General features: G+C 41.4%; 1 protein-coding gene across 1 annotated transcript in view; it reads right to left on the reverse strand.

The window, feature by feature from the left end:
- Positions 1 to 1906: 1906 nt before the first annotated feature.
- Positions 1907 to 15251, reverse strand: part of LOC105720734 (leucine-rich repeat-containing protein 37B-like) — a 31014-nt gene continuing 17669 nt past the window's right edge. Inside the window, exons 3-5 of the mRNA XM_064378057.1 lie at positions 5787 to 6717; positions 5159 to 5263; positions 1907 to 2097 (exon numbers count right to left, since the gene is read on the reverse strand). Coding sequence (XP_064234127.1) covers positions 2083 to 2097; positions 5159 to 5263; positions 5787 to 6717 — 1051 coding nt within the window. The 3' untranslated portion in view covers positions 1907 to 2082. The remainder of the gene's footprint in view (positions 2098 to 5158; positions 5264 to 5786; positions 6718 to 15251) is intronic.

A 15251-nucleotide genomic window follows, 5' to 3' on the forward strand; every position in this document is an offset into this window, starting at 1 on the left:
ATCAACCTTTTCTGTTTCTTTTTTTTTCTTTTTTCTTTTTTTTTTTTAATAAACCTTTTCTTCTATAAAAACACATCATGATAGTTAAAGGGGAGGATCATCTGAGAAGCCCCAGGTCTCCCTCTTCACTCCAATGTACCTGAGTTGCCATGAGCACGTACCGTGTGGCAGACATCTGGAAATGTCCCTGGGGAGACACAGGCACAAGACAGTGAGTGATGCTGCCGTTTCCCACATGTCTCACATTGTACTTCTCTGGTCTTATTAGGACTAAATGAGTACCTCAGTCCAAAATCACAGTGAGCAGAACCACTGCAAACCACATACCTGGGGTCTTGAAAATAATTCCATGCAGGTGAGACTTTCAGAAGCTCTCCATGTCTGTCCAGAAGGGCCCCACAATATAGCTGGAGGGACTTTGTGTGTGGCTCAGCATGGAGCACAGGGAGGATGTTCAGTCCCACTCACCCCCTTGGCCAAGCGCCCTTGTACAGTGAACAAACGGCACAACCATGCTAGGCAGAAGCATTTTACATCAGTCCCCTTCAGACTTAGTCTCACAGGCATCATTTGATGGGGGGATGGAGGATGAAGTGTTTTTTTTTTTTCTTTTTCTAGATGCTTTATTTGCTTTATTCTATAAGTTGAATCACCTCAAGCAAATGCCTGAGTGCAACTAGCCAAGTCGTCCATCTCATAGATCTTCATACAGCAGGCTGTCGCTGGTGAGTGAGTGAGCTGTGACATCAGCTTAAAGGACAGCATTCTTTTGAATGTGAATAAAATAGAAAAAGCCAGAGTGCATTGTGTGACCATGGGGCAAGACACTCTCCCCTTCTCGTTCTCAGGTTTCCTATCATAAAGGACAAACTACTGTCTAAAGTCTCTCCTATTTCTTTCTTTCTTTCTTTTTTGAGACCAGTTTCACTCTTGTTGCCTAGGCTGGAGTGCAAATGGCATGACCTTGGCTCACTGCAACCTCCACCTTCTGGGTTTAAGCGATTCTCTTGCCTCAGCCTCCCAGGTAGCTGGGATTATAGGTGTGTGACACCATGCCTGGCTGATTTTGTGTTTTTATTAGAGATGGGGTTTCATCATGTTGGTGGGGTTAGTCTCCAACTCCCGACCTTAATTGATCCACCTGCCTTGGCCTCCCAAAGTGCTGGGATTACAGATGTGAGCCACCTGGCTCGGCCTTCCTAGTTAAAATTCTATGAGGTTTGTATAAAAGGAATAGAGTGGGAGCCCAAAAACCAGTAAGATGAAAAAGTAGTGTTTCCTCAGTTCTCAGATCCAAGGAAAAAAAGAAAGAAAGAAAAAGAGAAAGTAGTGTTTCCTGCCACTTTAGAGGAAGGACTCACATATTCTTCCTTCCATCAGCCTTGAAGGAGACTAGCGCCCTCACTCCCAACACCAGGTGGCCTTCCCTACCCCTTCCCCAGAGCCTCCAAGAAGGCCCCTAGCCTGCCACCACTAGCAGGAACAGGCACCAAAACCTTTCCCCTTCCTGTCCCTTCCCACCTCCCCAAAGGGCTGGGGACATCAGATGTGTCCTTGTTAGTTCCATCCAGCTCAGCTTTAGCTGGGGAGCTAATTTCAGAGGAGTCAGGCTAAGCTTTAGGGTAAGTAAGTATTCTTCCTGTCTTGGGTAGTTTCCTCCCTGAAAAATGAGGACAGAGTTCTAAGCTTTTCTCTATTTCTTAAATTATAATTTTAAAACTGCTGGACTGACTGGGTGCAGTGGCTCACACCTGTAATCTGAGCATTTTGAGAGGCCGAGGCGGGTGGATCATGAGGTCAGGAGTTCGAGACCAGCCTGGCCAACATGGTGAAACCCTGTCTCTACTAAAGATATAAAAAATTAGCTGGGCATGGTGGTATGTGCCTGTAATCCCAGCTACTCAGGAGGCCGAGGCAGGAGAATCGCTTGAACCTGGAAGGTGGAGGTTGCAGTGAGCTGAGATTGTGCCCTTGCACTCCAGTCTGGGTGACAGGGCGAGACTCTGAATTAAAAAAAAAAAAAAAAAATCACCAGACTAATATTTACCTTGAGAATGCTTCTTCATTTTCCTTTGGTGCCCTTCAATTCCAATACATCTGTTTTGGAAGAAAACACAATTAAGATTACCCATCACGACAACCACTATCTCCAAATCTGTATTTATTCCTTTTATTCATTATAAGTCTCATCCACCCGAGGACAGAACTTTTTGGAGACAGGAATTGTATGCTGTTTAACAGTGCTTTGATTCTTCCACAGTACACTCATCCTTGAGATCCTGCAGGGGATTGGTTCTAGGATACTGCCCCCACACCATACCAGAATCTGTGGATGCTCAATCCCTTACATATAATGATGCAGTATTTGCATATAACCCACACACATCCCCCATATACTTTATTTATTTAGAGACAGGATCACCCTGTGTTGCTCAGGCTGGAGTGCAGTGGCACAATCACAGCTCACTGCAGCCTCAGCCTCCTGGGCTCCAGTGATCTGCCTAACTCAGTCTCTTCAGTAGCTGGGACTACAGGTGCACACCACCATACCTGGCTATTTTTTATTTTTAATAAAGACCACATCTCACTATGCTGCCCAGGCTGGTCAAGCGATCCTCCCGCCTTGGCTTCCCAAAGTGTTGGGATTACAAGTGTGAACCATCATGCCTGGTCCCATGTACTTTAAGTCATCACTAATAAAATGTATAGATATTGTACAGTGGTGACAGTTGTTATGCTGTATTTTCTATTTGTATTTTTATGGTGTTTTTTTCAAATATTCAGCCTCATCTAGTTGAATCTGAAGATGTGGACCTGCTGATGCAGAGGACTGACTGTATCTAACTTAGGGTCTTCCATGCAGCTGGCACTTAATATATTTTATTGACTGTTTTAGATAAAATTCAACAGATAATTCCTAATAAAAACTCTTAAAAGTAGGAAAAAAAGGAAACCCGAGTCCTTCCTCTAAAATGGCAGGAAAACCGCCTGGGCAACATAGCAAGACCTTGTCTCTACAAAAAAATTTTAAAAATTAGCTGCTGGCCTGTAGTCCCAGCCACTCAGGAAGCTGAGGCAGGAGGATCCCTTAAGCCCCAGACTTTGAGGTTACAGTGACTGCTCTCCAGCCTGGGTAAAAACAGGCTCTAAAAAGGAAGGAAGGAAGGAAAGAAGGAAGGAAGGCAGGGAAGGAGGGAAGGAAGGAAGGAGGGAAGGAGGGAGGGAGGGAAGGAAGGAAGTGGGGAAGGAAGGAAGGGGGAGGGGAAAGGAAGGGAGGAAGGGAGGGAGGGAGAGATGGAAGAAGGAAGGGAAGGAGGGAAGGAGGAAGGGAGGGAAGGAAGGAAGAAGGGAAGGAAGGAAGGGGAGGGGAAGGAAGGGAGGAAGGGAGGAAAGAAAGTAGAGTATAACTATTGGAAAGGAAGAGACAAAACTGTCATTATTTGCATATGAAATGATAAATATTAGACAGCCAAAGAAGCCTAAGAGAATCAACTAACATTTTACTGGAAGTAATATAAGAATTCAGTATGATGGCTATATACAAAATCGAGAGATCAGCATACAAAATTTGTTTTTAAAAAGATGGCTACCTCAAATACTTTTCCCATGTACCACCAATAACTAATTAGAAAATGGAAGATAGATCCCATTTACAATGGCAATAAAAATGTATGAAGTATTTAGGAACAAAAATACAAAGATCTTTTATCTAACAAAAGATGTGTAAGATCTATATGATGGAAACAGACTCTTCTGAAAGACATTAAAAAAAGTGAATACATGACAAGAGATATCACGTTCCTAGAATGTTGTACAGATGTTAATTCTCAAATTAATCTGCAAATTTAACGTGATCCTATTCAAATCCCAAGACAGTTTTTGGTGGTGGCTATTTTTGAGACAGGGTCTTGCTCTGTTGCCCAGGCAAGAATGCAGTGGTATGACCACAGCTCACTGCGACTTCGACCTCCCAGGCTCAAGCAATCCTCCCACTTCAGGCTCTGAAGTCTCTCATATGATGTCTAAGAAATGGTGACAAATCTCACAAAGGGAGTAGGCTCAGAAGGGCTGGAGTATTCAGAGAAGGTGTCAAGAAGAAAGACAAACTTGAGATGGCTTTTGAGAGATTCAGAGGATTCCCTCAGGCAGAGTGAAATAAGGGCATTTTAGATGGACAAAGGCACAGACAAAAGCAGAAATGGGCATGGTGTGACCAGGGTATGGTGAGGGGCTGCTCTGGCTGGAATGGAGGGCTGCCACAATAATGGAAATGGTGAGTGAGGGAAATAAAGTTGGATTGGCAGCATAGCATCAAGGTTGCCAGCTTATTAACTCACTCTTCCAATATGCCAGCACTGGCCTGTTGGGAAAAGTAATACATCATGTAATCGAACAAAAGGCAAACAGAGGCAAGCTCTGGGAATGGGGGCCATAAACAGGACTCGCCCCAGAGTAGCCAGATGTAGGCTTTAGATATGTAATGCAGACTGAGCATCCCTAATCCGAGGAGGAACGTCTCATATGGTGTCCGAGAAATGGTGACACATCTCACAGAGGGCCTGGGCTCAGGACGGCTGGAGTATGAGACGTTCCCCCTCCCCTGTGGACTTAAATAAGTGGCCAACTACTTTTTTAAAAGATGGCTACCCTGTAGTGCTTTAACTGGACCTATTTAGACAGCGCCCTACACACTGGAGAAGGAAGACACTGTGTGAATCTAGTAAGTCTACAAGACAAGACTTCTCTCTTTTGCCTTGTCCTTCCTCTCCAGGGTGATGACAGCTCTGTGGGGGTGGAGATTACACATTTCTCTTCATTTCAACAACAAGGAAATAAATTAGTGGCAGAGTACATTCAATTGTTGACATAGTTTTGGGTGGGAGAAATTTTGCTATTATATCAACTTAATTTCTTAAAATAGTCTAGTGGGATTAACTTAATTTCAATGGACAGAAGTCTCCTGGAAGTGAAGATCCTTTAAAAATCCTGGAATATACATTATAGTAAAAGAACAAAGCACACCTCAGCCTTAAACAACTGAAGGAGAATGTCAAGTACTAGTAGGTGGGAAAGTGGCTTTGATTTTCAGTTTGTGGGTTCTGAATCTACACAAAGACAGGATTGCATTCTGAAAACCTGAATTAATTATTGTCCTTACCTCGATGGCATACAAAATTAGCAATACAGTCATCAAAATTACAGTCGTAAATATTGCAAAGAGTAGGGTTTTGATGATGTCAGATCTTGAAACAACTTTAGTGATCTAAAAAAAAAAAAAAGGAAAGAACAATTTTTTTAAGAAAACAAAGAGATAGGATGAAAGCTAACTATTAAAAACCCCAGCATTCCAAGTGAGTAGCTTACAAGTTCTTTTTTATTTTTTTGAGACAGGATCCCACTCTGTTGCTCAGGCTGGAGTACAGTGGTATGATCATGGTTCCCTGTAGACTTGACCTCCCTGGGCTCAGGTGATCCTCCCACCTTAGCTAGCCTCCTGAGTAGCTGGGACTACAGGCATGTGTCACCACACCTAGCTAATTTTTGTGTTTTTTTGTGGAGACAGGGTTTCACTATGTTGCCAAGCTGGTCTCAAACTCCTGACCTCAAGTGATCCACCCACCTTAGCCTCCCAAAGTGCTGGGATTACAGGCATGAGCCACCTGGCCAAAGTCACAAGGCCAAGACAAGCTATGGCCTGTGAGTCCCAGGTTCTCCTGTGTTGGCACTTTCTGACATATGCTAAATGATGGGAAAGTCCGGGTTTCACCTTTCTGTGTGGTCCTCACCTCACTTGACTTCTCCTCTTTCTGTTCACTCTGGGCTTCTGTGCTGTCGATATAGCTCTCAGTTTTCCACTGGTCCGTATCACATTCTGCCTTGGACACCTTTACTTCTTGCTGTTCACTGAGAAGTTTCATCAGGAGGTCTGTCCTGGAGATGAGCTCAGCCAAGGCTAATTGCATTTGGGTCTCAGAGCAGCCCATCTTCAAGGTCATGATAACATGAGATATGAGACTTCTCACATTGTTGTTAGGGATAAGGGACCATAGCTGCTGGTTTAGCTGAATTTCAAACTGATCACCTGGGGATGAAAGCAATGTGTAATTGAAGTTTTTGGGCTTGGGGAACAGGTCAGTGCCCAGGTCATTGTTTTCAGAGATGGTGCCTTCTGGCACAGCAGTGTTTCCCATAAAAATGTTTTCTTCACAGGCATTTCCTGCAGTGGTGTTTTTAACATCAGTGCTTTCTAGAAAGTGTTCTGAAGGAGCAAATACCTCCGGAAAAGAACTTTTTGGAATACTGTCTCCTAAAGATGAAAAAGCCCCTTCTGAAGGGGAATTTGTGAGACTCTTTGCTGCAGAGAACGGAGGGCTCTTCACCAGCATCAGTCTGTTGAGAGAAATTTTCTTTCCGAACTTTCGACTCTTTTCGGCCTTGGGTGTTCTGTGGACCACACGGGAGCGAGTTTTATGAAAGCGGTATTTTTTTCTGGAATTTATGGTTGGTTTAGCAGCCTTCATATTGCTCGTGTGATTCTTCCGGGCTTGTAACACCTTCATGAACGCTCCTTCAGGATTCCCTATAGATGCTTCTTCAAAGCAATGTGCAGTGTTTGTAAGACATGCACTGTTGCAATGCAGCTTGACTGTCTTGCTTACAACCTCAATGCTATTTTTAAATTGGCAGAGGCAGCAGGCCATATGGCTAGGTAAGATCCTATAGATAAAAACACAGAACAATAAATTAATGGTGAAGGGGTTTCTTGAGTAGGTAAAGGAGGCGGACCAATGCTACCACAGGGCTGGGCAAAAAGGTGTTATTGAGGCCTATGGACTGGACAGTTGGGTAGGAACCAGAAGGCCACAGGAAGGAGGACAGAGGTGCACAACAGAAGGGTAAGCAAGGCAGTGAGTATGGTATGCCTAGAATAAACGTGGTTGGGATTAGAATTGGTTGACACTTATCAGTAGTTTAATTCAGAAGTATCTCTTCCCAACTCAAAAGTTTCACTTTGGGCTGAAAGTACACAGGAAGAGGGTAGACTTCTAAGAAGTGTCTGAATAAGCCCCCAACTTCTGTAGTCCCTTTCTCAATTCCTGTTGGGAGTGGGAAATATTAGACATTCTCTGGGCATTAAAAACAGCTTAGTTTAACATGTATTGTGGGGTAAAAAATAACAGAGATTGCATTGGCCAAATCTGGATGGACATTTGAGCATTCAAAAGAATAACAACAACAATAATAAGCTACAACATAATTAATATAAAGAAGAATCCATGAAGAATGATATTCAAAAAGAAAGAGGGGGTGTTCTTCTTTATTGAAATAATGCCAGCTAGTAAATGCAGAAGGAATGATAAAATGTGAAAAAGTGTCACTTTGCACCACCAATGTAATAAAAATTGATTCAGACAAGGATTATTATTGATACACAGTTGTGTAAAAAGACACTTGAGAACAGGATCTTCACTGATTTCAAAGTACCACCCCACAGATTATTTATTAATTACCAAGGGGAAAATTATTTTTTATTTTTTTTATGAGACAAGGTTTCACTCTGTCACTCAGGCTGAAATACAGTGGCAAAATCATAGCTCATTGCAGCCTCGACCGGGCTCAAGTGATCCTCCAAATTCAGCCCCCCGAATAGCTGGGACTATAGGCTTGCATCACCACACCCAGCTAATTTTCTTTCTTTTTTTTTTTTGTATTTTAGTAGAGACAGGGTTTTACCTTGTTGCTCAGGCTGGTCTAGAACTTCTGGACTCAAGTCATCTGCCCACCTCAGCCTTCCAAAGTGCTGGGATTACAAGCGTTAGCCACTGCACCCAGCAAAATAATGACAATGGAGGGATCTGGAAGATCACCTTAATCAAGTGATCAAACTTAGCATTATGGGCCACCTGTGGTCACAAGGCAGGAAGGATGTATCACTTATGCAGTATTCTTCCCAAAAATGCTTAACTTGAATCTCATCATGAGGAAACAGAAAAATCCAGATTGTGGGACAATTTACAAGACAGCTATCTTTGACTCTTAAAAAATGCCAGTATCATGAAAGATAAAAAAAAGTAGAGGAATGTTTTAGATTAAAGGAAACGAAGACATGACATGCAGTGCCTGACCTTTGATTGGATTCTGTACTATTCTTTCATCTTTACAGTATGTTTGAGTTGTTTTCAAAATATAAATTTGGGCAAAAGAGAGACCAAGATAATTGATTATTTTTGTGGCTTATTGGGGGCAGTTTTAGAGAGATTAAAAAAACCTCTGTTATCTGGAGTAAATCTCAAGGTTAATCTTAAGCAGTATACCATGGTCATTAAGAATACAGATTCCACAGCCAGACTAGGCTTAAATCCCAGCTCCACTAATAATGTGAATTTGGGCCAACTGCTTAATCTCTGTTCCTTGGCCTTGTCGTTATAATAGTACCTACCTCTAATGAGTTTTGAGGATTAAATCAATCAATACCTGAAAAATGCCTGGCACACAGTGAGTGCTCAATAAATGTTAACTACTATAATTATTATGTTGCAGAGGCTGTGGGGGCATTTTCTGGGTCCTTCAAAAGGATGACTTTATCAGGACCTCATTAAATCTGTGAAAACAGAAGAGTGTCTCATGGATATATGATGTCTGAGTTGGGAGTACAACATATAGAGGTTTTTTTTTTTTTTTTTTACTATCTCCAGTAATGGGTATAAGCAAACATAGAGAGTTTTATATTAAAACTGCATCCAGTAAGTTGGCCTGACACAGTTTTCAAACCTATAGAGAAATAACCACTAGTGACTAGTAGTGTTCTTTTGTGTCCAGTGGAAGCCTTTGATCTTCATATAGAAAGAATGGACCCAGAACCATAACCTAGCATTTTACTTATATAGCAACCTTAACTCTGACACAAAGGTGTTTCTTTTGTTTGTTTTGAGGCAGGGTTTCACTCTGTTACAAAGGCTTGAGTGCAGTGGTGCAATCTCAGCTCACTGCAGCCTCTGCCTCCTGGGCTCAAGCGATCGTCCCACCTGAGCCTCCTGAGTAGCTAGAACTACAAGTGTGTGCCACCATGCCCGGCTAATTTTTGTATTTCTTGTAGAGATGGGGTTTCACCATGTTGCCCAGGCTGGTCTTGAACTCCTAAGCTCAAGCAACCCTCTCTCCTTGGCCTCCCAAAGTGCTGGGATTACAGGCATGAACCCAAAGTTTTTGTTATTATTTTCGTGCCTTCAACTTATTTTAAACATTTTCCTTTAAGCCTTAGGATGGCTGGGAAATATTTTCAAATGGTATAATGAACACCTGTATAACTTCCATCTGGAATCAACAGTTGCTTTTTTTTTTTTTTTTTTTCATTTCCCACCTAACCCCAACAGTTGCTAATACTTTGCCACATTTGCTTTCCATGTATGTATGTCTACACATTTTTTTGGACAAACCATTTGAGAGTTAGTTGCAGATATAATGAGCCTTCACCACTAAATAATTCAGTGTGCAGTCCCTAAGAACCAAGGCATTCTCTTCCATAACCCGAATACTATTATCACCCAATGAAACTTAATATTATCATTGCCTACTATGTAGTCCATATACAAATTTTCACAATTGTCCCAATCATATCATGGCTTAAAAAAATTCAGAATCCAATCAGACATCAAACATTGCATTTAGTTTTCATGATTCTTTAGTCTCCTTAACTGTTCCCAGAAGTGTTTTAAAGTATACTGACAAATCTTTGAGACTGTAAATGACCTGAGGTATAGATTATTCTTACTTGAGAATAGTAATTTTCCAATATGCATTAAAGATCATTACACACGAGCCAAGACTCAAATGAGCTGGCCTACTTTCTTTGTATATAAATGTGTAAACTCCTGAAGACTTCCAATAATGAACTCCAATAGGGCAGTTAGTTCAATGTCTTTTGGGTCTTGATGACAAATGGTTACAGAGAATAGGAGCATTTTTTCCTATCCACTAATGGTAAAGAAAAAAGCAGACAGAACCTCACTATGTTAGAGAACTAAGTGAGAAACCTGGTTGATGAAGAGGACTTCATCCAGAGAGAAAGGGATCTAGCTGACATGGAAGATGCTGCAGGAGGCTGAGGAAAATGAGGCTAGAGCAATAAAACAGATTTGACAACGTGGTGAAGATAAGAAAGTGACCTGACAAAAATGAATGCAGCAAAGTGCTAAATGAAGGGCCCATTCCATGCTAATCTCGTATAATGCCCTCAACTAGCCTTAGCATACCTGACTTTCTATTTAGCTTGCCATATTGTGTGTTGGGGGCAGGTGGCACAATTTAAGTTACAGTAAGTTGTGTAACAAACTCACAATAGGGCCCTGCAGATATATATAGGGTCATACTCTGTCACCCAGGCTGGAGTGCAGTGGTGCCATCTTGGCTCACTGCAACCTCCACCTTCTGGGTTCAAATGATCCTTCCACCTCAGCCTTCCTAGTAGCTGGGACTTAACAGGTGTATGCCACCACACCTAGCTGATATGTGTGTGTGTGTGTATGTATGTATATGTATACGTGTATATGTATATATAATTTTAACTGCAAAGAAGGCCAGGCATAGTGCCTCATGCCTATAAGCCCAGCATTCTAGAAGGGTGAGGCAGGAGGATCACTTGAGGCCAGGAGTTTGAGACCAGCTTGGGCAGCATAGTGAGACCTCGTTTCTACAAAAAATTAAAAATAAAATTGAAAAAAAAAAATAGATACCTCACAACATATATGCAAATTAACTCAAAATGGATCATAGACCTAAATGTAACTATACAATTTCTGGGAGAAGACATAAAAGAAAATCTTTTTGACTTTGGATTAGACAACAGGTTCTTAAAGATTTCTTTTTTTTTTTTTTTTTTGAGGCGGAGTTTCACTGTTGTTACCCTGTTACCCAGGCTGGAGTGCAATGGCGTGATCTCGGCTCACCGCAACCTTCGTCTCCTGGGTTCAAGCAATTCTCCTGCCTCAGCCTCCCGAGTAGCTGGGATTACAGGCACGCACCATCATGCCCAGCTAATTTTTGCATTTTTAGTAGATACGGGGTTTCACCTTGTTGACCAGGATGGTCTCGATCTCTTGACCTCATGATCCACCTGCCTCGGCCTCCCAAAATGCTGGGATTATAGGTGTGAGCCACCGCGCCCAGCCAAAGATTTCTTAAGTAAGAAACAAAAAAGCACAAACCATATAAGAAAAAATTGCTAACTTAAAGCTTATAAAAATTAAAAACTTCTGCTCTTCAGAAAACATTTTTATTTTTATTGTTTATTTTTTATTTGGAGACAGAGTCTCACTCTGTTGCCCAGGCTGGAGTGCAGTGGTGCAATCTTGGCTCACTGCAACCTCTACCTCCCAGGTTCAAGCATTTCTCATGCCTCAGTCTCCTGAGTAGCTGGATTACAGGTGTCTGCCACCACTAATTTGTGTATTTTTAGTAGAGATGGGATTTTGCCACGTTGGCCAGGCTGGTCTCGAACTCCTGACCTCAGGTGATCCACCCACCTTGGCCTCCCAAAGTGCTGGGATTACAGGCGTGAGTCACTGTGCCCAGCCAGAAAACACTTTTAACAGAATGAAAAGACAAACCACAATCTGAGAGAAGATATTTACTAAACAGGAACTGGAGGTGGAGGCTTCAGTGAGGTAAATGGCTGCACCACTGTACTCCAGCCTGTGTAACAGAGCAAGACACTGTCTAAAAACAAAAAACAAAACACAACAACCACACACAACAGTGGAGGACAAAAGACAATGAAATGGCATATTCAAAGTGCTGAAGAAACTATCAACCAAGAATTCTATACCTGGCAAAACTACCTTTGAAAATGAAGAGAAATTAAGATGTTCTAGATAAATAAAAACTGAGAGACTTTGTTGCTAGAAGACCTGCCCTATGAGAAATACTAACGTGAATCTGCACAAAGAAATAAAAAGCACTGGCTGGGCACAGTGGCTCAGACCTGTAATCCCAGCACTTTGGGAAGCTGAGGCTTGAGGATCACTTGAGGTCAGGAGTTTAAGACCAGCCTGACCAGCATGGTGAAACGCTGCCTCTACTAAAAATACAAAAACTAGCTGGGCATGGTGCTGTGTGCCTGCAGTCCCCACTACTCAGGAGGCTAAGGCACTAGAATCACTTGAACCTGGGAGGTGGAGGTTGCAGTGACTGTGCCACTGCACTCCAGCCTGGGCAACAGAGGGAGACTCTGTCTCAAAAAAAAGGAAAGAAAAAGATAATTGCATAATGCAATAATTATAAATCTAGGTGATGAACATAAAATGTATAAAGATGTAATGTGTGACAATAACAGTATAAAGGAGGGGGTGAGAGTGGAGCTTTAGAGAAGCAAAGTTTTGTGTACTATCAAAACAAAGTTGGCGTTAGTTTGAACTACAATGTTATATAATTAAGATGTAGCTGAGACCACAGGTGTGCACCACTATACTCGATTAATTGTAAAAAGCTTTTTAGAGCTGGAATCTCACTATGTGCCCAGGCTGGTCTCCAACTCCTGGCCTCAAGCAATCCTCCCTCCTTGGCCTCCCAAAGTACTGGGATTATAGGTACACACCACTGCAACTGGCCACAAATATTTTGTTTTTTTAGTTTTCATTTTTTGAGACAGGGTTTCACTGTTTCCCAGGCTGGAGTGCAGTGGCACAATCATGGCTCACTGTAGCCTCGACCTCCCAGGCTCAAGTGATCGTCCTGCCTTAGCACCTGAGTAAATGTGACTACAGGCATGTGCCACCACATTCAGCTAATTTTTAAATTTTTTTGTAGGGATGAGGTCTCAGTATGTTGTCCAGGCTGGTCTTGAACTCCTGGGCTCAAGCAATCCTCCCACCGCAGCCTCCCAAAGTACTAGGATTACAGGCATGAGCCACTGCACTCAGCCCACAGATATTTCAAAAATCTCAAGTCAAGCACCTAAACTTCCACTGGAGGTAACTAGGAAAAAAAAAGAAAAAAAAAGCTCTCAGCAAACTGAACCCAAAGCAAGGAAATACTAAATATTAGAGGAGAAATAAATGAAATTGGGAATAGAAAAACAACAGAGAAAATCAACATAGTTAAAAAGGTTGGTTCTTTGAAATATCAACAAAACTGACAAACTTTTAGCTAGACTGACCAAGAAAAAAATAGAGAAGACCAAATTATTAAAATTAGGAATGAAAGAGGGTACACTACTACTGTTCTTACAGACATAAAAAGGATTATAATATGAATAAAAGGATTACATAAAATATATGCTAATAATTAGATAACCTGGATGAAATAGACACATTACCAGAAAGATACAAACTACTGAAACTTATTTGAGAAAAAAAACAGAAAATCTGAATAGACCTATGTCAAGTAAAAAGATTGAGGTAGTAATCAAAAAACTTCCCTTAAAGAAAAGCTGAAGACCAGACAGCTTCGCTGGTGAATCTAGCAAATATTTAAAGAAGAATTAACACCAATTCTTTTACCACAATTTTCTTTTTGAGTTAAAGTTCTCATTTATTGGATGGGTGTGGTGGCTCACACCTGTAATCCCAGCACTTTGGGAGGCCGAGGTGGGCAGATCATCTGAGGTCAGAAGTTCAAGACCAACCTGACCAACGTGGTGAAACCCCATCTCCATCGGAGTCTTGTTCTGTCGCCCAGGATTGAGTGCAATGGTGTGACCTAGGCTCACTGCAATCTCCACCTCCCAGGTTCAAGCAATTCTCCTGCCTCAGCCCCCCGAGTAGCTGGGATTACAGGCACCTGCCACCATGCCCAGCTAATTTTTGTATTTTTAGTAGAGATGGGGTTTCACCACGTTGGTCAGGCTGGTCTCGAACACCTGACCTCATGTGATCCACCCACCTTGGCTTCCCAAAGTGCTGGGATTACAGGTCTGAATGACCGCACCCAGCCTCCATCTATTTTTTAACTTTTATTTTAGGTTTAGGGGTACATGTGCAGGTTTGTCATATAGGTAAATTGTATGCCAGGGGGTTTGGTGTACAGATTATTTTGTCACCCAGGTAATAAGCATAGTACACAATAGGTAGTTTTTGATCCTCACCCTCCTCTCACCCTTCACCCCCTAGTAGGCCCCGGTGTCTATTGTTCTTTGTCCACATGTACTGAATGTTTAGCTTCCACTTATAAGTGAGAACATGCGGTATTTGGTTTTCTGTTCCTGTGACAGTTTGCTTAGGATAATGGCCTCTAGCTGCATCTACTTCGCTGCAAAGGACATGATCTCCTTTTTTTTTTTTTTTTTTTTTTGTGGCTCCATGGTATTCCATGGTGTATATGTACCACATTGTCTTTATCCAGTCTACCACTGATGGGCATTTTCCATGTCTTTGCTATTGTCAGCACAATTCTTATCAAAATCCCAGCTAGCTTCTTTCCAGAAAGTGACAAGCTAATTCTAAAAGTATATGGCAATTTGCGGCACCCAAAATAGCAAAAATAATCTTAAAAAATAACAAAGTGGGATGACTCAAATGTCCCAATTTCAAAACCCAAATCAAATCTACAGCAGTCACAGTGTGATACCAGAATGTGGACAGACAGATAAATCAATAGAATAGAACTGACAACCCAGAAATAAACCCTCATATTTATGGCAAATTGGTTTTTGACAGGGGTGCTAAAACAATTCAATATGGAAATAATGGTTTTTTTTTTTTTTTAATGGTGCTGGAACAACTGGACATCTATATGCAAAATAATGAAGGTGGACTCCCTATACCTCATACCATTATAAAAATTAATGCAAAATATGCCAAATACTTAAACCTAAGAGCCAAAATGATAAGACTCTTAGAAGAAAACATGGGAGTAAATCTGATGACCTTAATTTAGGCAACAGTTTTTTCTTCTCCAAACTGGATTTGTTTTTTATTTTAAAACAATTTTTTCTTTTGAATTTAATGAAGTATTACTAGCTAAAGCCAGGCTGACATGGTGAAAGGAATGTCAGACTGATGAAAGGTATGCAGCCTGATTTAAAGCCAAACCCTGAACCCTTTTAAAGAAGAATAAAATATTTTATACACAAAAATGACACCAAAAGTACAAACAACCAAAGGAAAAATAAATTAGATTTTATCAAAATTAAAAACTTTTGTACATCAAAGAATACTCTCATGAAAGTCACAGAAGTCACTGGATGAGAGAAAATATTGGCAAATTATCTGATTAGGTCTAATATGCAGAGTGTCCAGAAGATACACAGAATTCCT

The sequence above is a fragment of the Aotus nancymaae genome, unplaced genomic scaffold (genome assembly GCF_030222135.1).
Source record: "Aotus nancymaae isolate 86718 unplaced genomic scaffold, 86718_ANA_hifiasm-v0.15.2.pri h1tg000018l, whole genome shotgun sequence".
NCBI classification, from domain to species: domain Eukaryota; kingdom Metazoa; phylum Chordata; class Mammalia; order Primates; family Aotidae; genus Aotus; species Aotus nancymaae.